The sequence below is a fragment of the Phodopus roborovskii genome, unplaced genomic scaffold (genome assembly GCF_943737965.1).
Source record: "Phodopus roborovskii unplaced genomic scaffold, PHOROB, whole genome shotgun sequence".
NCBI lineage: Eukaryota > Metazoa > Chordata > Mammalia > Rodentia > Cricetidae > Phodopus > Phodopus roborovskii.
In genome coordinates this window covers 49,665,215-49,691,654 of record NW_026126407.1, presented here as the reverse complement: position 1 = coordinate 49,691,654, position 26,440 = coordinate 49,665,215, and the positions used below count along the sequence as shown (strand labels likewise).

Here is a 26,440-nt window from a genome sequence, read left to right as displayed (position 1 = left end):
GGGCTCTAGGGGCTGACAAGCTCCGAATTGGGAAGAATTAGAGGGCTTGGCTCCTGGTGAGAGGCCATTGTGATTTGCCTGCTTTTCTAGTCTGCTCAGACATGCCATGTACTAGGCTGTGAGGCAGGTCAGCATTAAGAGACCTCTGAGAGCAGAATCTAGACCCCCAACCCTGACCCATGTTCCAAGGCTAATCACAGATGGTCCAGATATCTGAGTGCTCTACAGGAGCCCCATATCACAACATAAGCAACAGGGAACCAGGGAAGAGGTTGTTTTCTAGAAGTAAGAACACAGCATTCAGGTCTACCAGGATGCACTCAGGAGGGACAGCACTTCTCCACACTTCAAGACAGTAATTTGCTGAACGCATTCATAAATACACAATTTTATTTACTATTTTCAGGGGAAACTTAGGCATTAAACAGTAAGCTGATAAAATACGGATACCTAAAAAAGTATAAAAGTATAAATATCCCCTTAGAATTTTAGTGAATTAAGTTTTTAATATCATTAAATTAAAAAACAAAAACAAAACAAAACAAAACAAAAAAAAAAAAAAAAAAAAAAAAACCCACAAGCCTATCTACTGTCAAGGTCGCAAATCAAACAATGCTAAGTGTCCAGCCACTCCCCAGAGTATTTCCCATGGCCAACAGCAGAGCCACTGACCCAAGGGCTGCTGAGGCCCAATCAACCCAATAGAAAGGTTTTTATGAATCATTTAAACCAAACATTTAACAACAAACAACAGACCTTAGGAAAAGACGAGGTCAGTCCTAGATGCTGGAGAACTTGATTTATCAGTTATTGGCAGAGGAGAAGGAAAAGGGCCTAGGCAAGAAGTTTCTGGAAGCATTTGAAACAGTGTTAGAGGCTCTGACCTGCACACAGGCAGCCTTGGCAGTCAGTTTGCACAGCTCCCTTGGGAAGCCAGGGGTCAAGAAGCACAGAGCTTGCTTGCTTGGGCCAAGTATGTGGCCTGCTACATCCCCTAACCAGCTGAGAAAGGTCTGTTCCAAAGCCAGCAGGCGTAGCCTCTGCAGGAACCTTAGCAGCTCCAATGTCATGTCAGGTGAACAGAGCCCATGCAGGTTGTGCAGTCTCAAACACTCCAGAAATGCAAGAGAAGAACTGCATAGTTATACAAGAAAATGAGAGCCAGTGAGAAGGAGACATGTTTGCGCTGTAAACATCCTGAATGTTCAACATGACCTGGAGTGTCAGCTCCAGAAACCAGGTGGACAGGCCTCCTGCCCTAGCCTCCATCCCAGGCACAACAAAGGCACTGGTAGGCGCCAGCTCCCCCATGAGCCCACAGGTGGGGCATATGAGGCAAAACATCTACCTCCCTTAAATGATTTAACAGATCAATCCAAAATGTAGCAACACTTTTAGGCATTTCTAAAGAGTATAAACACCGGGTGGTCTATCCACACTTTTAAAAAGGGATACAAAGTCCTCTTGCCTGGAAATACAAATTGAGAAGCCTTGATGATCCTGGGCCAAGTTGACAGGACATTTTAAGAGCCTGGCTCTGAAGGGGTGTAGTCCAGGGGAGGTGCCCAGAAGTAGTGATAATGTGGAGGCTGCCTTTGTCAGGAGCCTCAGCAGAGGTCAAGAGAAATCAACCAATCATGCCTGGAGGCCTAGTGGCCTCCCTGACCCAAGGATGAGGGCCTGGTACTCAACCAGTGATGAGCAGGTACCCATGCCCTAAGCCGCAGTGCATTGGACAGGAGTTGCGGCAGCTGCCCCTCCCTCCTGGCAAGGCCCAGGCTGCTTGTTGCAGACTGTGTGTAGCACCAAGGACCTTGTCCTTCAAATCATCTTCAGGAATGCGTGGCTGGTCAGCAGCATCCTGCCTCAGTCCCACGGAGCACTCGGAAAGAAGAGTGAGACCACAGAAACTGACAGCCCAGCCCTAGCTGCCTCCCTGTGGAGACGACTGGCTTGACAGCTGGGCTGTCTCTCGCCACCCACATCTGAGGCAAAAAAGGATCCACACCCAGATCTCTAGAGAAATGATCAAAAGCAGGTTTCTTCTCACAGCCATGCTTTCTGCACATGGCGGTTCACTTTATCTTGGGGAAAAGAAAATCATTTCTTCAGCTGTCAGTATTCCTCACATCCTTGAGCCCCGTTCTTGCAAAATCTGAAAAATATGAAATGCAGAGTGAGGATGTAGGCTCTGACCAAGGCCCTGTTCAGAAAGCAGAGTTCAAAGAATCACTCAACTTCAGGCCAGGACCTCAGCTAGCTAACAGGAGACTGTACAGCTCCAGATCGCCTCATGTCCAGTAGATCAACCTCCACACCCCATCCATTCATGAGAAGAACTGCACCCCTTCACTGGTCACCCCTCTGCCTGACTTCAGAAAACCTTCCAAGCAAGATCATGCTGTGGATCCCTTCCTCATTCAGTCTGCTCACTCACCTGCAGTACCTGCTGCCTCATCTGCTGCTCCCACTGGCTGAAAAACAGGGTGCTCACTCATAGAACACTGTGGTCAGCTGTCTATCCAGTTGAATGGAAGATTCTGGAGGCCTTCAAAACATGCTGGGCTTGGGCACATGCTGCTGAACCAAACCCATAAAACGAGCCTCCAGTAGCCTCTAGGGCTAAGACAGGGTATGACTCCATCAGAAGGCTTCAGAGCCTTCTGGCATAGACTGCCATGGTGAGCAGCCCTACTGGGCTGGTGCAGTAGGACCAGCTGGCTCTGCCAAGCTATGAGGAAGGGCTCAAGAAAAGACCAAGTTTTCTTAAGCTGCTCCTGCATATGCACCAGCACCCTAAACACCATGCCTACCCCTAGACCAGCCCACTAAGAGCTGGGGGAGGCTGAAATCGCCACCCTAGCACCTCAAGGGGAAGCTCCATAGGCCTATGAGATAGTGCTGTTCCCTAGTTTGACAATGGCAAGCTCCACATGGTGGGCAATTTCTGAATTCTCCAGGACATCTGGAGGTGATTCTAGATGCCACCCTCTTACTGGGGAGCCAACGTCTTAACCACCATCAGCCCTGAGCAGAGCAGAGCAGAGCAGGGCCAGCATAGGTGAGGGTATAGTTGGCAGAAGTGGTCATGGGAGTGACCGTCGAGAACAATGTGAAACCCTGAAGGGGCCAAGCTTCACCAGGACCTATAACAGCAAGACCACCATCTTACACACTGAGGCTAGGCAGCACTGTCTCGGATAGTGTGAGACTACCCTACACATGCTCCCTCCTTTTACAGGGAGGCCAGGGCATGTGCCTTGTCCTGTGATCTCTGGAAGCTGGTACTTACTCCACGTTCACCTTGTGGGCACCACTATTTTGTTCCCACAAGCCATTCCCTAAAGATTCTCAAGAAGTCTGGGGCCACTGAAAGGTGCCTCTCCTTACTCCAGGGTACTTTCAAAACCTCTGAAGCCTGGGCACCTCCTGGTAACCTTCTTCGCCAACCACCCGAAGGCATGTATGGCTCCCCTGAGCTTCTGGCAGAGTCCCACCATGCCTTAGGTTGAGTACCTGCTCACACCCAAGCAGGTCACAGTTGAATCTACTATCCCAGTGGCTGCAGAACCCCTGCAAAGGGATGTTACAACTGAGGGGCTGAAACATAAACCATATACCTATTTCAGACACTGAAATGTGAACAGAGGAAAGGAAATTTTATCTCATTACAGCTTAAATTATTATGCCTTCAGTCAGGTGTGATGATACGTACCTAGAGTCCCAGCTGCTGAGGAAGCTAACTCAGGAGGATACTAACCTAGGAGTTTGGGACCAACCAGCATGGACAACAAAGCCAGACCCCATCTCTTAAATTTCATGTTTCCTTTTACTTTTTAAATGTATTTATCTGTAGACAGGGTCTCACTGTGTAGCCCTGGCTGGCCTGAAACTCTCATAGAGCTACTTGCCTCTGGCTCCAAGTGCTAGTATTAAAAGTGTGTGTCACCACACCTGGCTCTCTTTCTTTTTAAAAGAAAGTTTAAATATTTATTTTGTTATTATGATTATTAGTGTATATGTATATCCACATGCCACAGCATGTGGAGGTCAGACAGCTTTCAGGAATTAGCCTCATCCTTATATGGGTTCTGGGGAGTCATAGGCTTGCAAGGCAAGTGACTTTACCCACTGAGCCACTCCACTGGCTTCTTGTTCCATTTGTTTTGAGGAAGGGTTTCTGGTACTCGGAATCCTCTTGCCTCAGCCTCCTAATCCTAGGTATTGGGATCACAGTATCACCATGACTGCTTCATGGGGAATTTTCTTGAAGAGCTAGATCAGAAGTATGTTGAGTGTCAAGAGACAAAACCTATAGATGTGACATACACATTTGCACAATGACTTAAAGGTCCAACTCCAGATGGCCTGGTAGGGCGGCACATGCCTTTAGTCCCAGCATTCAGGAGGCAGAGGCAGAGGCAGAGGCACGTAGATCTCTTTAAGTTCAAGACCAGCCTGGTCTTCATGGTGAATTCCAGGCCAGTCAGAACATACATACATAATGAAATCCTGCCTCAAAAAGAAAAAAGATAAGGTACAACTCCAGATGGAAAACACCATTCTTAGTTTCAGGGCTGAGAACACTCATTGCTGGATACTCATTGCTTCCAAAATACCAGCCCAGATGCCTGCTGGCCAGGTGCCTCCCCATATTCCCTGTGCACTGAGCTGCTCTCAGGGCACCAGTGAGGGTTCCCGGCCTGCAGCTCCACTATCAAGAAGCAACGCTCCTCTTGGGCAACACTCGTGTTCTAGGACTGCTCTTGCTCCTGTATAGGAGCCAACAGGTAAGCCCTGCGTAGGTGACAGGGCACACAGGGTTTAAGCCCAGGTCTGGCCTTCAAGATGTAGACGGTAAGAATAGGCTAAGAGGGCCTGGATGGAGGAGGGTGTGGAGCTTCGGGCCTATTCAACCCTAGGGAAGAAGGATGCATGGAGAATGCAACCCTGAGTACCTGAGATGAGAACAAGACCCATGGGCTCTGATATCTGTTGTATGTGAGGCTATGACCCTGTGACTGCCAAGAAGGTAGGACTGAGTGAGCACTCACTGCTCAGCCCCAGGGACACTCCTGTGTCCACACCCACAGCCTCACAGGACACAAAGTCCCAATCTCGCACATGGCATCCACAGGGGGACACTATAACAGAGCAGCACCTAGCATTCAAGCAACAGTCCCCTGTCACTACTACAGAGAGCTCTATTGCAGATACAGAGGCACAACTATCAAAGTCCCCATCAACTACAGGATGTACAGAAGCAGAGGAGGGGTTGAGGCAAAAGTCACTAGGGTCATGGGGCAAGGAGACTATGGCGTTGGGTCTACCTAAAGGGCAACAGAGCTCACCATGACATTTACATTTAATCTGAGCCACTGCCTTGGTGCCTTGTCTCCTCTTCGTCGCTCTGGTGTGAACAGCAGGAAATAAGGAAGGCAGCTGTCAGCCCAGCTTGAGCAATGCAGGCCTGGAGGAGAACTAACCCTATCACCCAGGAGGAAAACCTGGGGGAACCCTAGGTCTGGCTGAATTGTATAGTCCTTCACATGCCGCAGACACCTGCCCTCACAGCTCCCAAGCAGGCCAAGGACCTAGACCTGTCTAAAGGGCTTTTGTTGTGGTCCTGGCTCCTGGAAACTGACTTAAGAGAACCATGCACCTGGCTCCATCAATGGCCCACTGCATGACAGAGGGGGGCCTTGGTCAAAGGGGCTGAGATCGATCAGCCAGGGGACAGATGTTGATCAGCCCTTCAATAACTCATGCCTGTAGAGGGCATCTCAGAGTCACACTGGACCCACAGATCCAGAAGGGTTCCCATCACAGGTGATACTCTGTCGTACAGGGGGAGGACTACCTGATTACAGAGGTTTCTCCTGCTCTTGGCCCCAGAAATCTCCTCTGGTAGGTGTACTTCTCTGAGACAAAAGGAGCCCCTAAGCCCAATCACTCTTGCTGCATTCTTAACCAGGGCTAGATCTCAGATCAGAGTGGCTAAGGAAGGCAGGGTGTCCACCTAGGGCTTGCTCCGCTCACGTACAGTGGGCTTAACTCCTCACACAAGCCACAGTCTCATCCCTAATAGTCCTTATTCCTACCATTCCCACTTGAAACAGGAAAAGACTATGGCAGTGTGGCTACCAGATGCTCAGGGGACACTGTGGACAGGGTTCAGTGTGGACATGGTGGCTGCTGACCACAGAGGACACAAGTCTCAAGGGGATCCACTGCTCTCAGAAGGGTGGCAGGGGTACAGGGCGTTTCCAAATGCCTGTTTTCTAGATCAGACTCCCATGGTTCCCATGGCTTGGGGGACTAGGGACCCTGCTGCTGTCAAGTACGTTCAGAAACTGTACTGGCTGCTTTACGTCATAGCCAGGTGGGTTTTGTTTGGTTGGTTTTTTTTTTTTTTTTTTTGGGTGTGGGGCGGGGGAGTTGTTTGTTTGCTTTGGTTTTTCAAGACAAGATTTCTCTGTGTAGTGCTGGTTGTCCTAGAACTAGGTCTGTAGAGCAGGCTGACCTCGAACTCAGAACTCTGCCTGCCTCTGTCTCCTGAGTGCTGGGATTAAAGGCCCAGAGCCAGGTATGGGGACACATTTTCAATTGCAACGGGACTTGGGCCCATGCCTAAAGCCTCCTCACAATATAGATTGAGTCCTTTTGGCAGCTGTAAAGCCATAGAGGAAGATGGGTCTGCTGGAGAAAGATGAACTCTGGTGAGCTTCATTATGAAAATCATAAGTTTAGAGGGGAGAGCTTCTAAAATTAAATGTATGAGAGAATCCTGTCATTGCTCAAAGACAGAATGTCCTTCTGATTTTGGGTTAGAAGTTCTTGAAGGTAGGGGATGCCTGCTACATCTAAGACATCCAGGGGGAAGTCTGCCCTGGTTGGGTTTTGGGACTCTGGCCTCCTCCAACCTGAGGCCTTGCATAACTCATGCCATCCTGTGGTTGGGGCAGCAGTGGCAGAGGAGCTGTCTCCTGCCTCACCTCTTGTGAACACACAGAAGCTATGGACAAGAACCCAGGGGGTTGTGCAGGTATAATACATCAGCCAATGGCAAAGACCCCGTCACATCACAATGTGGGGTAATGTTAGAGCACCTTTGAGGCCCAGCTAGTGTGGCTTCTTGGAGATACTCTGAGGAACTCTGCCCCTCAGCTCTTAAGTCCTCACCCTAAAGACCAGGAAAGGCTGAATGGGAAGCTCTAGGGAGACAGAAGACACCCAGGGGCCACTGACTAAGGGCCAGGTTGTCATCAAGTCCCTGACTAAAGCCCACCATGACTGGATTCTTTTCACCCAAAGTCATAAGCACCCCGTCTCCCAGCCCAGCATTGCCCTGGGCCTTACCAGAATCACTATGACCTTAGACTCAGCCTAAGCAAGGCCCTGGCTCCCCTGAGCTGGTTGCAAGGCTCTATAAGCCACCACAAAATGGCCCCAAGACCCAGGAATCATCCAGTCCAGGTGAACAAAGTACACTAAAGAGACATGTTCATCTGTCTGCCTAAGTCCCAGCCATAAGGCATTCAGGGAAAAAAAGGTCACAAAAGTTGATCACTTGAAGGCAATATAAAAGAGGCAGGCTGCTTTCCCTGGGAGACGGAAAACCCAGTGCCCTCTACGGTAGGACTGAAGGCCACACTAAACCAAATGTGAGAGACCAACTGTGTACAGCCGAGTCAGCTGCTGCGCTAAAAACCCGAGCTCAGGGGCGCCGCCCTCTACCTGTGTCCTAAGATGTCCCCTGACGCCTGAGGCTGTCTCCTCAGTAGGCAGCCACAGTCCTGAGGCCCAACTGATCAGGCCTGAGGTCCACATACTTCTAGGGACAACCCTGTCTGGTGGCTGTGGAAACACATGCTGCAAAAGCGCCTCCATGCTGACACACCAGGTTGCTTTGTATGCTTCATATGAAGATCTCTAGCCACCAAGAAACCCAACAATTAAGAGTCTAGAGAAAATAGCAAAACTCAATGAGGCAAAAAGAAGGAAAAAGCCAGTCCACAGTGTCTGCCCCAGGGACTGGGAGCATCCTGCTGGCACTCACCTTGGCTTTCTCACTCGGCTCACTAGGTGTGCCATACGGGGTGTTGTGCAGCTCCTTGGAAACCACACAGAGGAACTCAGCCTGGTCTTCATTTCCATAGTTGTAGGAGGAGCCAATGCTGACCAGCTGAAAGGAGACATTGCCTGTGACAGTGGGCAGTGGCTCGGGTGTATCTGCCCCCTATGAGGAAGACCATGGCACAGAGTGTGGAAGCTCAGGGACACCAGAGCTAGCTTTACCCAGGAGGATTTTCCATAGAACTATCAGAAAGCTAATTCCTAGCACACTGTAGGAGCCCACACCTGCACCCCTACGTAATTGCACAACGTGCTGGAACAGGCTCTCTCTGCAGATTGGAGCTTCTCTTGGTGTTCCAGCTGGACCCTAGGGGATGACTAGCTACCCTGTGGAGGGAGGAGAGGTAGTGGTACAAAGGTTAAGGCAAGTGAATGAGAGCCAAGGCCAGAGTTTATGCACAAGCACCATTTGTGCTGGCTTCCCTTGTCTCTGATGGCAGCCAGAAACCCTCCTGGGCTGAGTAGGGCCTTTACAGACTAACTCTAGTACCAACTTAGGGCAAAGAACCTGAGGGCTATACTAGGGAGTTCAGGAAAACAGAACAGAGGCCAACAACTCTAAAAGTTGGAGCACGAAGTGAGAGCCTAGCTTGACACTGACAGACACTGAAGGTGATGTCTTGTACTTCTGCACACCCTTGCTTGTTCTAACATGCATCATAAGCCTCCAGGTCACCATGTATGGCACTTAGGCCATAATGGATCATTATTCCATCTATGAGACTGAGACAAAAGTGAACAGACATCAAGCACTTTTGTTCTTTTAAACACAAAAATAACTCAAGGGAAAACACTGTAGCCATAGCAAGGGTGCGAATGGCACAGTGAGTAAGCAGTAGTGGCTCAAAGGCCACTAGGTACTGTGGTCCCTGCTCATGTATCTACATATCAGAAACAGAGGTAGGTGCATGAGCAAGCTACTACTCCCCAGCAAGGAGGGGCCCCACAAGGTAAGACCGATGGCACAGGTGCTGGCCTGGATCAGGTAGTTGTGGCTGGTCCCTCGGAGGAGAACACATAAACCCACATTTCTCAAGAGACTCTGAATCCACACAAGGCAGCCATAGTATGACCTAATCACTGACCCCTGGGTGACCCTAGGTTGGACCGACCACTCAAAGGGACTGGGCCTCACCTTGGTTCTCTGAAAGCTTGTCAATCTAGTATTAGTCTTGCCTCAGGGAAGCAATGTTCCTTCCTAGCCAGCATGAGTCAGGCTCTGTGGGTTTCACCAGAAAGAACCTTCAGTATGGAGGTCCCCAGGGTGATTGCACAAAGGTCAGAAAGGAGGGGGAAGAGGTGCGCCTGTGCTGAGTCTAGGATCACCGAGGACAGCCAAGGACAAAGTCTTCAAGCTGGCTATGGGAGGAGACTCCCCCAGCCAAGTCACAAGACAACAGAGCAAAAGGCGCTTGGCTCCAAATGAGGTAACCCAGTTCACAGATCTAGAAACTGTGACAGCTACTTTCCAGTGTACAGTCTTTCTTGGGCCACAGGCCAGGCACATGATGGGCAGGCTCTGCCATGGTGACATCTGCTCCTGTCCAACCCTTTGATGTGATTCTAACAGGGTTTGGGCACAAGACACACACACACACAGTCCATAAGACCTGCAGACCCCTAGAAGGACAGAGACCAAGCCAGCACTTGGTGTGTGTGTGAGGGGGAGAGGGGTGGTGCAGGAAGCACTTGGGAGGTGAGCTCCACACATGAAAGAAGTGCTGGACATAGCACAGAACATCCTCAAGGGAGGGGCTTGCATTAGAAACCGCCACAAAGAGAGTGGGAGGATAAGGACTAGGGAATGGTCCCTATGATCTGAGACTCCCATGGGCCCTCATTCATCACCTGCTCAAACTTCCAGCCGTCTGACATGGTGGATACCATCTGTGTAAGCTCTTCCTCCTGGCACTGCAGGACACGGTACACATGCTTCACTGGCATCTACAAGGATAAACACACCAAGAGTTAAGGCCCCACCTACCATGCACCCAAGTAACCTTACCCTCATACCACCACAGGTCAGTCAGTCAATATTCAAAGCAACCTTGAACACATCCAATGCACAGCAGCCTCAACAGCTGCTATCCCAGCTTTTCCTAATCACCTTCAAAAATATTTCTACTTCTAAATTTCAAATCTGAAATCCTCAGAGCACCTGTGACTAGATATGAACACATAGAAAACCTTTTTGTTTTTGTTTTTCAAGACAAGGTTTCTCTGTGTGGCCCTGGCTGTCTTGGAACTTGCTCTGTGAAGCAGGCTGGCCTGGTAGATCCGCCTGCCTCTGCCTCCCAAGTGCTGGGATTAAAGGTGTGTGCCACCACACCTGGCCAGAAAACCTTTATATGTTCCATGAAGGGCTATACAATCTATTGCTTAACCTTTCCTGCCTAACAGAAACTCCCTGGGCAGTTCCAGGTAGACTTTGGTCTTGGGTGTGGGATGGGGACAAGCTTGCCCTTCCAGAGCCACCAATATGTATAGGACATAAAGATCTGAAGCTACTGTTGCTTGAGTTGTGTTTCATGCTAGCGGCACATGGGTAACAGCCACACACTGGCCGTATCCAAAGTGCCTCACCACCGAGATATCCAATGGCAATGGCTGCTACGCTTCTGTGAGGCCAGGCCCTGCCAGGAGGATCTCATCTACCTCCACAATGCAGACAGAGACCGAAGGAGTGCAGATCATATGGTCTTGAGTGGAACTGGGATAAAGGGGAAAGAGGCAGAGTGAGAGGGATAGGAACCTTCAGGACCTTTCTAATGCCATGATGATGAGAAGCCTCCTCCTCAGATCCCTCCCTGCCAGCAAGTGGGCTTAGTGGAGGGCAGAAAGCTTGGCCAGGCGAGCGTTTGTTTCCTCTCAGCCATAAGTGAGCCAGAGTGCCACAGTGTGAAGGTGTGCAGTGGCAAAGTGCCCAGGAGCAGCCCACCAGAAAGGCTCAACACAGGAGCGAGGCAGTGAGAGGGTTCTACGTAGTCTAAGTCAGGGTGCTGCCAGCATTCACTTTGTGAGCTGGGTGAGGGTGTAACCAATCTCAAATGCAGAGCTAGCTTGCTGATAAGACATTGCTGAAAGCTACTGAGGCTTTCCTTGGAGAAGGTGGGGCCACTGCCTACCTCTCACAGCACTCACAACACACACACTTAGTGGGAGGAAGCAAGGGACCCAGGAAGCCCAACTCATCCTAATGACTGCACAGATCCCCAGTATCTGTGCCACCTACCTCCCAGCTCATCAGTGCTCTCTTCTCTGTCATGCTGGCCACAGGCCTTTGTACTTGCAGACTAGGTCTGGATACTCTCCCATCGGAGAGTCTCTGCTCGCCAGCATCCCACTACCCTCACAAGACCTCCCTCTCCTCCATGCATTTATCACACAACTTCCACACAAGTGCCTGTGTCTACTGATCGCAGTGGACTCACTGGCAAGGGACCAAGCAAAGGCATATGGACCCTTCATGGCAGATGAGGAAAAAGAGAGCGAGGCCTGGGGCACTGGGATGAGAATAAACAGTTCTGGTCCAAGGCCACACACAGAGAAGCCAAACCTGCTTGTGACCCCTCACCCCCATCTCACCTGTGATGTTTTGCTGTCTCGTTCTCTGATTTTATCCTTTACAAGTTTTATTAGTGAGGTGATATTGTAAAATTCTGCTTCTTCCAACACTCCTGAAATAGAGGTAAATTACTGTGACTTCTATTAGATCAGACTAAAGCAAACAAGTACTTCATCCCTGCACCCATGCTATCTCTAGCCGGAAGTCCTTATGCCCAGCTTGTCACAACATCCTCACAGACCTCTCTCAGTTCTCAGCACTCAGCAGAGGACTAAAAATGAAGGTCAGTTTACTAACATACTTATGGCACTGTCACTACAGGTGACATGTGGAGGCACAACAGCTGCTCTTGGCTCACAGGCACTGGGAGATAACTGGCATTTGTTCTCTGCTGCCTGGAAGCTGCCTGACTGTGCTACTGGCTCTTCCTGTTGGGAACAGTGTGGAAGCCATAGACTCTTGCATGTGTCCCACAGTTACACAGACCATTTCCCCCTGCTCAAATGAAGAGTAGAACTGACTGGAGTCACTTCTGGCTCCAAAGATTTCCCCATAGCCTGTTATCTAATGCCCCACACTTGAGACTCAAACTTCCCAGAAGCTTAAAACTAGAATTCAAGAGCGCTACTTTCAGGTTTCCTCTCTGCACAGGCTTGCCTTATCTCTTTAACTGTCCTACTACTCAAGGGTAGCCAAAGCAGACCAGAACAGCTCAAGACAACATATGACATGATAACATGGGAAACCTGGGAAGGGCAGAGTGTGGGGAATGAAGTATGCAAGGCTGTCAGGTAACAAGCAGGGCTCTCATAACTCCAGAGCAGAATTAGATGTCCATATAACAATCTACACAATAACAGTTATCAGGAACTTAATGAGACCCTAAAGAAAGGAGATACATAATAGGAGCTTCAAAAAGCAGTCCTATAATACAACTGATGTGAGGACAGCAATTCTCAACCTATAGGTCTCCACCCCCACAGAGGTTGCATATCAGATACTTACATTATGATTCATAATAGTAGCAAAATTAGAGTTATGAATTAATGAAAATAATTTTATTGTTGGGGGGCCCACCATAACATGAAAAACTATATTAAAGAGTCGCAGCTTTAGGAAGGTCTAGGGCCTTCTTGAAAAGGCCCTACCTTTTCTGAGACAAGACAAGATAGCCTGGTGCTATGTATCCTGTACTCTGTAACCAGGCAAGATAAAGCATGATGGCCAATGAGGAGACTATGCAAATGACTGGATCCTGGAATTGATCTGGAAGGAGAGCAGTGAGAGGTTCCATGGCCCACGTCCCAGAACTTTTGTTATAATAGTATCCACAAGACACAGCCTCACACTGCAGAAGCCAAAGCAGCTGTAAGACCTGGAAGAGCCACCCACACTGCACCCCTAAGACACCTGAAACAGGCTGTAGCATGGCCTTTGGCCACTTGATGCATAGCTTAGGTTTTCAGCAATGCAGTCCTTCTGGCCTGAGGCACCTGCAACTTCAAGGAACCAAGCAGCACAGGGAACAAACAACCCAGTACAGAGTTCATGTGTCTGTTGAAAATGAACACCTTACCTTCCTCTGCGAGGTCTTTGTTAATAACTAGCTTTCCATGTCTCAAGTAGTTCAGTACAGGTCCAAAGTAGGTGGGATCTCTGTCGATTAAATAGGCACCTGTTTCATCCTACAAAGAATAAAATGCTGTCAGTTCTTGTGTAGAAACCAGCAGTTCTAGTTTGAGATCATCCTGGTCTACAAGAGTTAGTTCCAGGACAGCCCCAAAGCTACAGAGAAACCCTGTCTCAAAATCCAAAAACCAGCAGTTTTGCAGTCTGATTAAGGGCAGACCATATTCAAAAATATTCAAAAGCACTAGCAGTGCAGGTTCCACAGTTGCTCATGCACCTGTCTCAGGGAACTTCAGAGCATTCTGAGTCTGTCTGCCTCCATTTTGATATAACACAGGTCTCAATGTCAAGACTACCTTCCTTTGTCTAATGATCCAAGCCAACCAGGTATTGCTCCAGCTCCAAAAGACTCTGAGAAAATCAGGTTTGATACCCACAAATCAATCCCCCATCATAGGATAGGATACCTTGAACTCATAATTCTCCTGCCTCAGCCTTCTAAGTGCTGGGATTACAGAGTTGCACCACCACACCTTGCTCCATGGCTCAACTCTTAAGACTCTGGAGACTCAGGCCTTGGCAGCCAACTCTCCTTGTTCCAGGGCATCATGGAACAGAAACCTAAGACCTGGGAATCAAGTGGCAGTACACTGACCAAAGAAAGCACCCTCCACAGCTGAGCCCTGAAGCTGACTGTCAGGAGTTTCCTATAGACAAATAAAGCCTGGTCAGTGCTAATGCTGAAATGACCACACAGGGTACCTTCATTTCCTGCAGATCCATAGCCCCTGGGCTTTCCCAGTGACTATGATCGCTAAGGAAACCTTTCCTCTGTGGTCAGTGGTTTGTGGAACCTGAACCTATACACCCACCTGCTGACTCTGACAGGGCAGTAGGTCCCTTCAGGACTGATACCCTCACATGCTCACCAGAGCTATCTCCACGGAGGACATCCTCCTCCTCCAGCGTGGAGCACATTTAGCTCCACATGATATCTCACCATGCAGACCTACTGTGATAGCCACGGGCCTGGCAGGGGTCAGAGGAGGTGTAGCATTAGGGGCTACCAGAGAGGGCGATGCACAAAAGCTACAAGGACACACCCCCAAACCAGGGTGTGGGTCAGTAAGTTTCTGTCACACCCTACTCCAGACCTGCCAGATTGGCTGCATGTAATTTGGGGGTTGCCAAGTCCAACAGGGATGCAGACCTTCTGGTGTGGACCCACACAAGCTGATAAAGGGTGAGCCTGATACTTCTACAGCGATCTGGGACAGTAGCCCAAGGGATGTAGTAGGTACCAAGGTCCCTGCTGAGGTGAAGCCACCACCCCAACTTTCCAATGAGCAAGGCCATGCCAAGTACCAGGTAAAGAAGATGACTCCACAAATCAATAGTGCACACAGGCTTCCCTCACCAGAACATGGTTCCCATGAGGTTTCTGTAGGTGCAGACCATTGAAAACTGCTGTCCTTGCTACCCAGTGGGAACAGCCTACCAATCTACACCCTAAAGACAGCATGGGGCCTAGGATGCTATCTGGCCATGAGTAGCAGAGCTTAGTGGACCCAGTCACAAAGCAGTGAGCCTTCAGAAGCTGTCTTCACAGACATCCATTTGTGTATTTGGGTCAATAAAAACTGGTGGTTTCAAGGGTTCTTCCCAACACCTACAGGCACAGGGTGATTAAAAGCTTGCTTTTCTTGGATCGATGGGAGAAACCTGAGCTGTGGTTGTCATTGATCACTAAGGTCTGTGAGATAGTTGCTAACGCTAAACTCATTTCTCTTTCTGTGGTCTCTGTTCCACCCAACATGAATGTCTAGCTCTCTAGCCCTTTCAACTTCATCCTTATCACTGCATCTAAGGACAACATACAGGGCAAATTGCCCCAGAGCTCTCCATTCTGTCACCCAGCCTTTACTCCTTAAGGCCACCTGGGGCCTTGCCTTCCAGTCTCAGTCTTCTGGAGCCCAGTCATCCAAGCAAAGCCAAGAAATCAAGGACGACAGTGGCAGTTATTCCCACATTACAGAGGGCCACAAGCAGACTGACGTCTGGAAAAAGAAATGGTACTACCACAAGTGTCCCCCCTCTGTCCATGCAGAAGTGCCCCTGGAGTGTGACATTTCCACATCGCCATGCTCAGGAATGTTCATGGCTCAATGCCCCCTTGGCAGACTACTAATAGGTCAAGGAAAAAAGATCAGAAGGGGACATGCTCATCCTTACCCTAAATACTCTTGGGGGACTCTCTTGTCATGATGGTCATGGCATCAGGGCCCTTCCCTGGCAACAAGAAGCCTAAAACTTCTCCAGAGTATTAAGGGTGAAAGGAAGGGAAGGGACTCGTAGGAGGAAGTTGTTTATTGAGTGCTCTCACTCAGGAGCCTCTTGGAGACTTCCAGAATGACAAGTGCCACAAGACTACATGAAAGTGACCTAGGTGTCACAAGTCCTGAAGGGTGAGGGCATGGGTCTCTGTGGCAGATCAGAGGAGCCATTAGCACTGGGTGTGCTGGTATTGGCATTTGGCCAGCCTGAAAACCATGAAGGGTACTGAGCCTTAGCTCATGTGCTGGGTGTGGCTGGCTTTCACTGAACATGCCCTGTGGGAGGCAGCTTTTTGACAAATGCTTTGAAAGAACTGCCCAAAATATACCCAGCCAGACCATGGTGGTGCACACCTTTAATCCCAGTGCTTGGGAGGCAGAGGTAGGTGGCTCTCTGTGAGTTCAATGCCAGCCAGCCTGGTCTATGAATCGAGTTCCAGGACAGCCAGAGAAAACAGTCTTGGAAAAACAAACAAACTACACCTGAACTGTGGCCTCTTGCAGGCAAATGATCAATGAGAACAACACCTCCTCAGAGTACTTGAATTGAGATCCTGGCCACAATGTTAATGTCTAACAGCAAAGGGCTGTACTCAGCCCAGTGTCTCTCCCTGTCTTAGAGCTGAGGTCTCACCACAAACTAAAGACTTAACTATAAGCTTCAGAAGTGATAACATGGGAACAGCAGCCCAAGGAACCTTTTAAGTGTAGTCCTAGCTGTCCTGGAACTTGCTCTGGAGACCAGGTTGGCCTTGAACTCATAGAGATCTGCCTGCCTCTGCCTCCTGAGTACTGGGCTACCACCACCCAGCCCGTGGAACCTTCTTACAGCCTCTGACTATTCTAGGCAGTGTTCTTGTTTGGAGCCCAATGTCCTGTTTGCTAAAAACCCAGCCACAAAGGGCAGGATATGTACTTTGTGGGGAACCACCATCTGCATCCAGTAAAGAAGCACTTTAGATGTGGAGATTTCCAGAAAAACAGGATCAAAATAGTTCAAAAATTTTGATGAGCCAGGTCAGTAGAGGGCAGGATGAATAACAGAATTTGAACACATAAATAGCTTTATATGTGACTCCTGGCCATCCAAGGAAGGTAGCATGAGCTGAGAATGGCAGGACAGAACACCTTGGAAATGAAAACAGAGACTTCCATACAAACCCAGGAACAGTAATGGCCCAACAAGCTGGGGAGCAAAGCGTAGCACCAGGCAGGGCAGTGACTGTCACTGGGCTATGTCCAGAGGTGGTAGAGTGAATTTCTTGTCTTAGCTGGGTTTCTATTTCTGTTATAAAACACTATGACCAAAAGCAACTTGGGAAGGAAAGGGTTTATTTCAGTTATACTTCCACACTGTAGTCCATCATTGAAGGAAGTCAGAAGAGAAACTCAAGCTGGACAGGAACCTGGAAGCAAGAACTGATGCAGAGGCTATGGAGGAGTGCTGCTTACTTGCTTGCTCTCCATGGCTTGCTCACCTCCTCCTAGCACCTGGACCACCAGATCAGGAATGGCACCACATAGTGAACTGAGCTCTCCAGCATCACTCATGATTAAGAAACGAACCACAGGCTGGCCCACAGGCCAATCTGGTGGAGGTATTTTCTTGGTTGAGGTTCTCTCTTCCCAAATGGTTCTAGATTGTGGCAAGCTGACACAAAATTAATAAGCACAACTGACTAGCTATCAACTTGACATACAAACACATCACCGTTAAGCCATAACCTTTCCTTTCTTGTTGTCCCCAAAATGTTATTAATATCAGTATCACAATAGAAAATATATTTGAAAGTCCCAGTCTTTAAAAATGCAAACTTTAAAAGTTCAGTCTCCAGCACTCAGGAGGCAGAAGCAGGCAGATCTCTTGTGAGTTCAAGGCCAGCCTGGTTTACAAAGCAAAATTCCAGGACAGTCAGGACTGTTGCATAGAGAAACCCTGTCTTGGGGGAGAAAAAGAAAATTCCAGTCTCTTTAAAATATTCATATTCTCTCTAAAACTTCAAAGTCTAGGCTCACACTTAAGACACTCACAGGAATCAAGGGAAAGTGGAGGTCATCCCCTCTATGCATCACCTCACAGCTCTCTGGCCAGTTTCTACTGGTGGCTGCTTCCTTAAAGCACATCAGCTGCCTGGGCAGCCACAGAAGCCAGAGTCTGGAGAAAGAGGTAGTGGAGTATGAGTACCACTCACAAAATTCTTTAGGAGCCGCCTGTCGGAGATCTCAACTCCATAGCAAGGGCCAAGGCCAAGCCCTATATCCCACATATTTCCAACATGACACACATGGCAGTGCTGCTTAGGGCCCACTATGGGAGCATTCCAGGCTGTAGTCATGCTTGCAAGGGTGTTTGGAAGACTGACAAGAATGAGCCTCCAGCACATGTCCTGGTGTTGGTAATGCAGCTCAGGGCCTCCATCCTGAGAACACCAGGAAACACAAGTCCAAATCCAAGCCAGGCATGGTGGCTCATACCTTTAATTCCAGCACTTGTTAGGCAGAGGTAAGTGGATCTCTGAGGCCAGTCTGGTCTACAAAGTCCAGGATACCCAGGACTGTTACATAGAGAAACCCTGGCTTTGAAAATCAACACCAAAACCAAAACAAACAAAAAATCTGAATAAAGCCTCAGTTCACTCATTAAATCAGTAACATGACTGTTTTTTTCCCCTTCTTTTTTTGAGGCACTCTTTTATTATACAGACTTAGCTGGCCTTTGAATTTTGAATTCACTGAGATCCACCTGTCTCTGCTTCCTGAGCACTGTGATTAAAACCGTGCACCTCCATATCAAGCCCCCAAGAGAACTATCAAGATACTGACTACAGTAAGTGGGGCCAATTGAAGCAGGGCCAGTAGTGTCACCTATGCCAAGAGCACTCAAGATGTAGAAAGAAACCACGTCTGAAACCCAGGAGATTCAAAGAGCAGCCAATCATGATTTAGGGAAGAGCCTGTGCTGTGTTGGTATGTCGGGAAGGTTTTATTTGTCCACATAAGCATTGCTTTCTCAACAATCATTTGTCTCTACCAACCCTTCCTCCCCCACTTCTCAGTGAATCTATGTCTGACCTACTTGTGGCAGCTCTGGCTGGAAATATGTACATTTCTCTCCAAAGGCATAAAAAAGGGATCACCGGTCTTAGCTCTGAACATTGCATGAAAGCCAACTCCCCCACACATACACGCCACCAGTCCACATATGTGAGACAGGTTGCTGATGCCCAAGTTGGCACTGAGTGGGCATAATGTGGAGGCTGAGCCCCAAACTGCAGCAGGAAGAAACCCTGAACCTGAGCTACTGGCCACTGAGCCAGGCAGGGCAACTTTCAAGTCTCTAAGGTGGTTGCCCTGACCTGGCCAGGGTAGATGCCCAAGGACATCTTCCCCAGAGAAGCAAATGGGTAAAGGCTAGGCCAGGCCCAAGTCAAACATGCTTCCAGGAGGCCTAACTCCAGAAATCTATTTTCAAAGAAGTGGGAGACAACCTCCAGAAACAAACTTTTCTCAAGCCGTGTCTCTGGAGGGGAAAGACCTAGTAACAGACTGGACATTAGTCATCTAATCATAACACAGTCCCGTGCTGTTGCTGTCCTCTAGGGCATGACCCTAACACAACCTCATGATTCTGGAAATAGCAAGCAGACAAGGGTCAAAATCACTATGCCTCAGGCAAGGCCCTGAGTTAGAAGATGCAGCAGTAGAGTGTCACGAAGGTCTGGGGTAGCCCCTTGAGTCTTCCTCACCTGCACCTATCCCAATGGAAAGGGAAAGGCACAGCCATTAGAAGAAAATTAGAATCAAGAGTAGAGTTTTGTGAACTAAATCTGGAAGACTATCAACTGAACTCACTAAAAGACAAATGATTTGAATTTTGTGTGTACCAACACACACAATCAACCTAATTACAAACACTAAGATTTTACTCTGAAATTACCCATTTCTAGTGACATATCCATATATAAACCTTTATTTCTACTTTCTAACTTTGCTTTATACATGTTTGTCACATCTTTGATCCAAAAGAGATCTTAGATATCACCAACTGCAATGAGGATACTGAGGCTCAGAGACCTCACACAGATTTGTAGAGGACAGACTCCAGACTCCTGATTCCCAGCCCCTCCCCACACACCCCAGCCTCTCCCTGCAGTGCACTGGAGTTTAGGAAGGCTGAGCCACCCACACTGTGACCCTTAGTGTGGCCTTGACCACCGCCCCCCCCCCCAGCTCTCAGAATCATAATTTGAGTAAAGTGTCCCTGCCACAGATGGCAAATTCTTTACTCCTACTCCTAGTTGGAAACTAGAATTGAGGACACTAGTAAAGCTTTGAGATTTGTGAACTGGACTCCTGAGTCTTCTCATGGAAACAGCATACTTAGAATTAACCTAGGGCAGGTTCCTTGGGCTGAGTTCCATGTAGTGTCCTATTGATTTAGTAGACAGGAGTCTTTCTAGGGAGAGCCTTCCCAACTGCACCAGAGCCCACCACCTGTGTAAATGAAAACTACCATAAACGTCTGCATCCCGACAGAAGGTGTCATCCATCCATCCCCCAGGTTTTCTCAGGTGGTTCCCCCCTAGGTACACTGGACACAGGAAGACCCACCCCCTGCAATCTCCAGTACATACTGCCTCCTTTCTGACAGAGTGTGTATTTAACACACTACTGCCATCATCAGCTAGACAGGAGAAAAGGGAAACAGGAAGTATAAGCACTGAGAAGGATCTGGACTACATAGTCTTCAAGGCCCAAGCCCCAGCCTCTCCATTCTGGCTAATAGGTTGGCAATCCAGGGCATTTTGGCCAGGACAGCCCAACCAGAGGTTCACCTCACCTAGGAAATCCCCTCAGGTTATCTCCACAGCTACTAAAATCCCATCAACTTCAACGTGGCCCCTACCCGCCTCACATGTGGCCGGCCATATGGTAAACAGCATAATACTTCTTTACCTACCCGATAGGCTTCTCTTCTTCTTTCCTTCATTAAAGATTATCCACCACCCAGTGCCATTTATCTTTCCTCATCTGCTTGGAAAACTCTACCTCAGCCCACAGACAGTGAGGAGCTGGCTACCCAGGCCTGATTTGCAAAACTAGAACAAAAAGTGTAGAGCCCAACTGCTAAGGAAGCAAGAACCCACCATAACAAGGGCAGTGGAAATGCTGAGGCACATCCTACCCTAAGATGTTTTGTGGGTTACCTCAAAGCCATCTCCATGGGTACTGGGTGCGGCACCTAAGCTCCATAGCTGTATTTCCTAAGCTTAAAGGCATCAAGCACAAGCACCATATAAGAAAACGCAGTGCCTAACCAGGCAACTCTGCTCCTTCCCACCGCAAGCTAAATTCAAGCTGCCCCTATCAAGGCCTAATGAGAGGCAACCTGCACCTGAACAGACCCTCCCATTGGCTAGTAGCCCAGAGTCTGCAGAGGAGAGAATCACTGAGTAAGCAAAGTGCAGACAGAGCTCTGAAAAGGGACTGCATTGATGCCTGAGAAGCAGTAGATAACACCCACCCCTAAGCCTCTGCTTCTGGGACCAGAAGGCACAAACTCTCCGAGAAGGGCTGGTTAGTAAGTACCTTGGCCTTATTGTTTTCAGAGCCAAAGCACCCATACCCCATCCACAGGGGAATGAACAGCTCCAAGAATATGTGATTTGGGAAAGCTGGCAGGTGGCCAGTTTTCTGACCCCTGTGCAAAACCAAAGCCAGGCACTATCATGCTGGACAAGCACAACTGAACTATACTAGTAGTAGACAGAGGAAGAATGGCTTTATACCTGCCAGCCACCTCCCTGCTGCCTCAGAGAATACCCTGAGATAAGCTCTTCTCGGAAAGATCCAACTCCTCACTTGATGATAAGTCCTCTTGACCTGAATGAAGCACACTGACAGAGGTGACCAAACTTAGTGAGGGCAAGCACCTATTGCAAAGAGGGTGCAACACCAGGATGCACCATCCAGGCCAAAAACACACTAAGAGCCACATCCTTAGCACACTATAGAAGTAAAACACATCCATGCGTTAGATGCCCACTCACAGGCTATGGCCAATGCAACTCTGCCCAGTGCACAGGATGCTGCTGGCTAGTTTCTCTGATTTAGTTTCACTGAACAAAATCTACCATTTATACCCTAAGTAATCCCCATTTCTCTTACCAAGCAACTAATTCAAAGATGGTTCTCCCTCCTACATCCCATCTCTTGGCCATGGCTTAAAATTCTTTTTATATTGTTCCAACCCTAAAACTCATTAACACCAACTGTACCCAAAGCGGATACAGAGAACTATAGATGCCTGGTAAACATTATTTCCAAAGACCCACCTGGTGGTAAACTATACTTACAACCTCAAAGCTGGGACAGTGACCGTTCCAAGGGCAAGAAGTTCATGTGTGAGTAGTTATTTTCTCTAGATCTGGCTCAGTCAGAGACAGAACACTCTAATTCGGGATAGCTTCCAACCAGTACAGTATTTGCCGTTTCCCTTTTCCTCCTGAAGCATCATCACACTAAATCAGGCCAGTTGAGCTACAAACACCAACTATGTTTTCAACATAACATGGGATGCAGAAACATAATCAAAATGCATCAAACATCAAGCCTTTGCAAAGCACTTCCCATGGGCAGCTTACAAATTTCATGCCTGGCCTGCCCCCAAAGACAACACTGGAGAAAAAAATGACACACAACAGCAGATGTTCAAATGCACAGCACAACCATAGTCCCACTGGAGGATGTCCCAAGAGGAAGTGAGAATTCACTCACTCAGACTGTCTAGAAAAAGAACTTTCATGGCAGCAGTGGGCTCAGAGTTGGCCCCTGAAATAAGAGGTCAAAGGTCTAAGGATATAAGGCTTGGTGGGTAGTTAAGCCCTACCCTGGGTTTTGAGGACAGGTACAGCCCAGAAGACTGAATATGAAGCTGAAAGGACAGTCAAGCAAGCCTTGTGTCTACATTCTCTACTACCGCTAGCAATCTGTCAACGGCTTTGGAAGATACTTACTTCCCTGTAGTTTACTCATAGCCCTGACACCCCAAACAACAGCCTGCCTTTGGTATTTTCCCATAATATGTGAAACCCAGAAGGTTTCTGAAAGGTTTCTTGGGAACTTCTTCCCTTAGATTTCTTCACCTAAGTCCCATCTTGGCATCATATTCTGCAAAGTTAAGCATTCAATATACACCAAATACCAGAAAGGGAATCTTCCAGCAGATCCCTGTTAAAAGTTCAACTCCAGGAGCATTTGCCAGGTATCCTTTCCTTGATCTTAACTATGAGGTCAGAGCTTTGAGATCTTTCCATGTGAATCAACATCCTGTTTATCTTCCATCATGTAATTAATGGCCTCCATCTGTTAACACCCCTTCCCTTCTAACCTCCTCCTTTGGATTTAATTAAGGTGGAACCTCTTGGGATACTCTTTCATCAGAACTTGGTGTGTTGGGGGGGGGCGGGTGGTACAGAGAACAAAGAACATTTATAGATTTTTTTTATTTGAATACTCTAGTAACATGACTAATATGAGTGAGAATTACTCTTTCTAGCAACCTATGACTAAAACCATGTCAACCATGGTACCAATATTGTATCCACTATATTTTTCTGAAGATAGGGTCCTAGTAGCATAGGCTGGCCTCACACTCATTATGTAGCCAAGGATGACCTCAAACTCCTAGTCCTTCTACCTCTACCTCCCAAAATGCTGGGATACAGTTACTTTCTCTCATGCCTGGTAGTTTTATATTATTTTTATGTTCCGAATTGTGGCTTTATAATTTAGAAGTCAAATGTAATTTGAAACTAACTTTATATTTATTTTACATTATGTGTATGAGTATTTTGCATGCACCACACACATGCCTGGTATACAAAGGGGTCAAAAGAGGGTGATGGACTCCCTAGAACTGGAGTTACGGATGGTTATGAGCCACCAAGAGGTGTTCTAGGACCCAATTTGGATCCTCTGTAAGAGCAATGAATGTTCTTAACCACCGGGCCAACTATCTCTGGAATAATAAATTTTAAAAAAATCAACTAAAACATAACCTGGTAAGAGAATCTCCCATTGCAGTAAACACACACACACACACACACACAAACACACACACACACACACACACACACACAGTTACATCTACTTATTTATGTATGTGTGTATGTGTGGGGGCACCCAAGTACCATAATGTACACTTGGAGGTCAGAATACAACCTTAAAAATTTTTAATAACTTTATTTTATGTGCATTGGTGTTTTGCTTGCATATAAGGGTGTCAGATCCCTTAAAACTAGAGTTATAGACAATTGTTGCCATTGGGGTGCTGGGAATTGAACCTGGGTCCTCTGGAAGAGCAGCCCTTGCTTCTAATGACTGAGCCATCTCTTCAGCCTCTTTTCTTTTTGAGGGTTAATTTGAGACAGGGTTTCTCTTGTGTAGCCCTGACTGTCTTGGAACTCACTCTGGAGACCAGGCTGGCCTCAAATTCAGCTCTACTTGCCTCTGCCTCCCCAGTTCTGAGATTAAAGGCATGTGTCACCACCGCCTGGTTCAAAGTACAACTTTCAAGAGTCAGTTTTTTATTTCCACCATGTGGGTCCCAGAGACTTAACTCAAACCGTCAGCCTTGGCAGCAGGTGCCATCTCGACAGCCCAATAAAGGTTAATCTATAAAGTAATCTTAAGAGGCAGTTAAGATGAAGAAATGTATTTGACTTTAACTATGCTAAAGTGAAACAATTCTAAATCCACTGTTCCAGGGCTAAAATTAGGCAGACACTAGAGCCAATGGATAAGGCCAATTTAAAACCTGATGTAACAAACAAGACAGAGATGCTTGAGTAGAAAAACAAGAATGGTTATAAACCCTCATTGTTTGAAAAATCAACAACAAAACATACACCCTTCACTATAAAAAGAAAACCCATCTGACAAAAGCTTATTTCTATCCTGGACAGTTTCTTCATTTTCTGGAAGGTTAGTTCTCTAACAAAAAAAAGAGATTTGGTCAATTCAGAAATGGGGACACTTCAGGAGAAGGGTTGTGAGGGACTAACATACTATTATCTCAAACCCCAATTTCTTGGTTATTTTGCAGTAATTCAAGAATTTTTATTTCCTGTATTAATGCCAGACCACTCTGAGAAGGTGTTCTTTTAGTTCTTTTGAAGTGAAATGGGCTCCCAATCATTCGGGAAAGCCTCCTAAGCAACAACTTTCAGGCTGGCAAGGGACAAAGTCAAGTGCTGTCATGTAGGCTCAACCAGAAAACTCACAAAGTTAGTATAAGGCCTATGGAGAAAAAGAAGAAAACTATTTTTTTTCTAAATTTCAATACTGCAGTTCTGAGATATGAGTTATGCACTATGCTACGCAACTCTTGTAATCGAAATATTTTCTATTATCCCAGGTTTTAACAGTACTACTATTTAATTAAATGTAAGATAAACTACAAACTAACCTGGAAATTCCTACCCTTTTGCAAAGGCGGTGGGGAAACCAAGTTTGCAAAGCTGATCAAAAGGATTCTACATCTGGTGTCTCTTAGACAAGTCTTAAGATTTTTCGACATCTGGCCCCGAACATGAATTCAATACAAATAATTCATATATTAGAAGTAAAACGACACCTTTGTACATTCTTACTCAGGAGGTACCTTGTAATAGCTTCACAGCCTGTTCATATTATGGACAAGAAGGATGGAGCACAAACTCTGCAAGTCACTGGGAAAAAGGCAGCCACTGTGTCAACCCTCATGGCCTACGTTAATTTAAACGTCTGGAATGTGAAAAGACCAGATGAATGCAAAGGGTTCTCAGGTTCCAAAGCTAGCTGGGGCGATGCTGTTCACACACCCTGAGCAAAAGAACCTAGGGAGAAGAAACTAGAGCCACAGTAAAGCCAGGACCTTCTCGACCGAAAAGCATGAAAGGCAAGGCGAGGGAGAGAGGCACTGTTAACCAGAGGGGTTGTTAGGTGGATGGGCAGGAGAGTGCCATCCTCCCTCCGGCCCAGGACGCTGGGCTCAGTGCCCGCTCCGCTGAGCGCCCTCGGTGTGGAGAGGAGTATGCCGCGGGTGGCGACCAGGACGGCCGGCCCCCGCTGACCCACGAGGTCCTCACCTTGTCTGAGTCTAGGTCGGGGTCCGCCTGGCACAAGCGGTACAGGAAAGACTTCGGGTCCCGGCACAGCGTCTGCCGGGTGGTGAGGAAGTAGGTGCCACCGACGTTGAGCCGGACCCACTTGGACACGCCACTGGAGCGGTGTGCCAGGGCGCCGAGCCCAGCGCTACAGCGGCGGCACAGGCCGCCCCCCAGCCCCGCCCCGAGGCCGCTCGGAGCGGGCGACAGCAGCTCGCAGTGATTCTCCGCCATGATCCCAACAAGCCCCGCCACAGTGCCCCTTCGCCGGAAGCGTCCGTTCTTTAATGTAGTTCTACGAGTTGTCCCGCCCATGGGTCCACCCCAGTAAAGTGCCCGCCCAGGCATGATGAGCAAGGCGGAAGTTCCGGCTCGAAAAACAGGCCGGCGACAACCGCTTCCGGCCAGAGCGAGCCTCGGGTTCTCACAGGGATCCTGGTTTCCAGCCCCACCCCAGCCCAGGCCCTGGCCCAAAGAGGAGCCAGGATGACGAAAGCATACACTCTACATGCTTTTATTACAAGACTACCGAGCATACGAGGGAAATCCATCATCTGGTAATTACATCTAAAGCACAGATATTTGAAAAAAAGAGGAAGATTTTTTTCATTAAATTATATGATTAAACC

The 26,440-nt window shown here is 48.0% G+C and overlaps 1 protein-coding gene across 1 annotated transcript; it reads right to left on the bottom strand.

The window, feature by feature from the left end:
• Positions 1 to 372: 372 nt before the first annotated feature.
• Positions 373 to 26,174, bottom strand: Kctd5 (potassium channel tetramerization domain containing 5). The gene is made up of 6 exons (XM_051181275.1): positions 25,794 to 26,174; positions 13,278 to 13,386; positions 11,722 to 11,813; positions 9,985 to 10,080; positions 8,060 to 8,185; positions 373 to 2,155 (listed from the first exon to the last, which is right to left on the bottom strand). Exons 1-6 carry the CDS (start codon positions 26,157 to 26,159, stop codon positions 2,126 to 2,128), a joined length of 819 nt encoding a protein of 272 aa, XP_051037232.1. The 5' UTR covers positions 26,160 to 26,174; the 3' UTR covers positions 373 to 2,125.
• Positions 26,175 to 26,440: the final 266 nt, after the last annotated feature.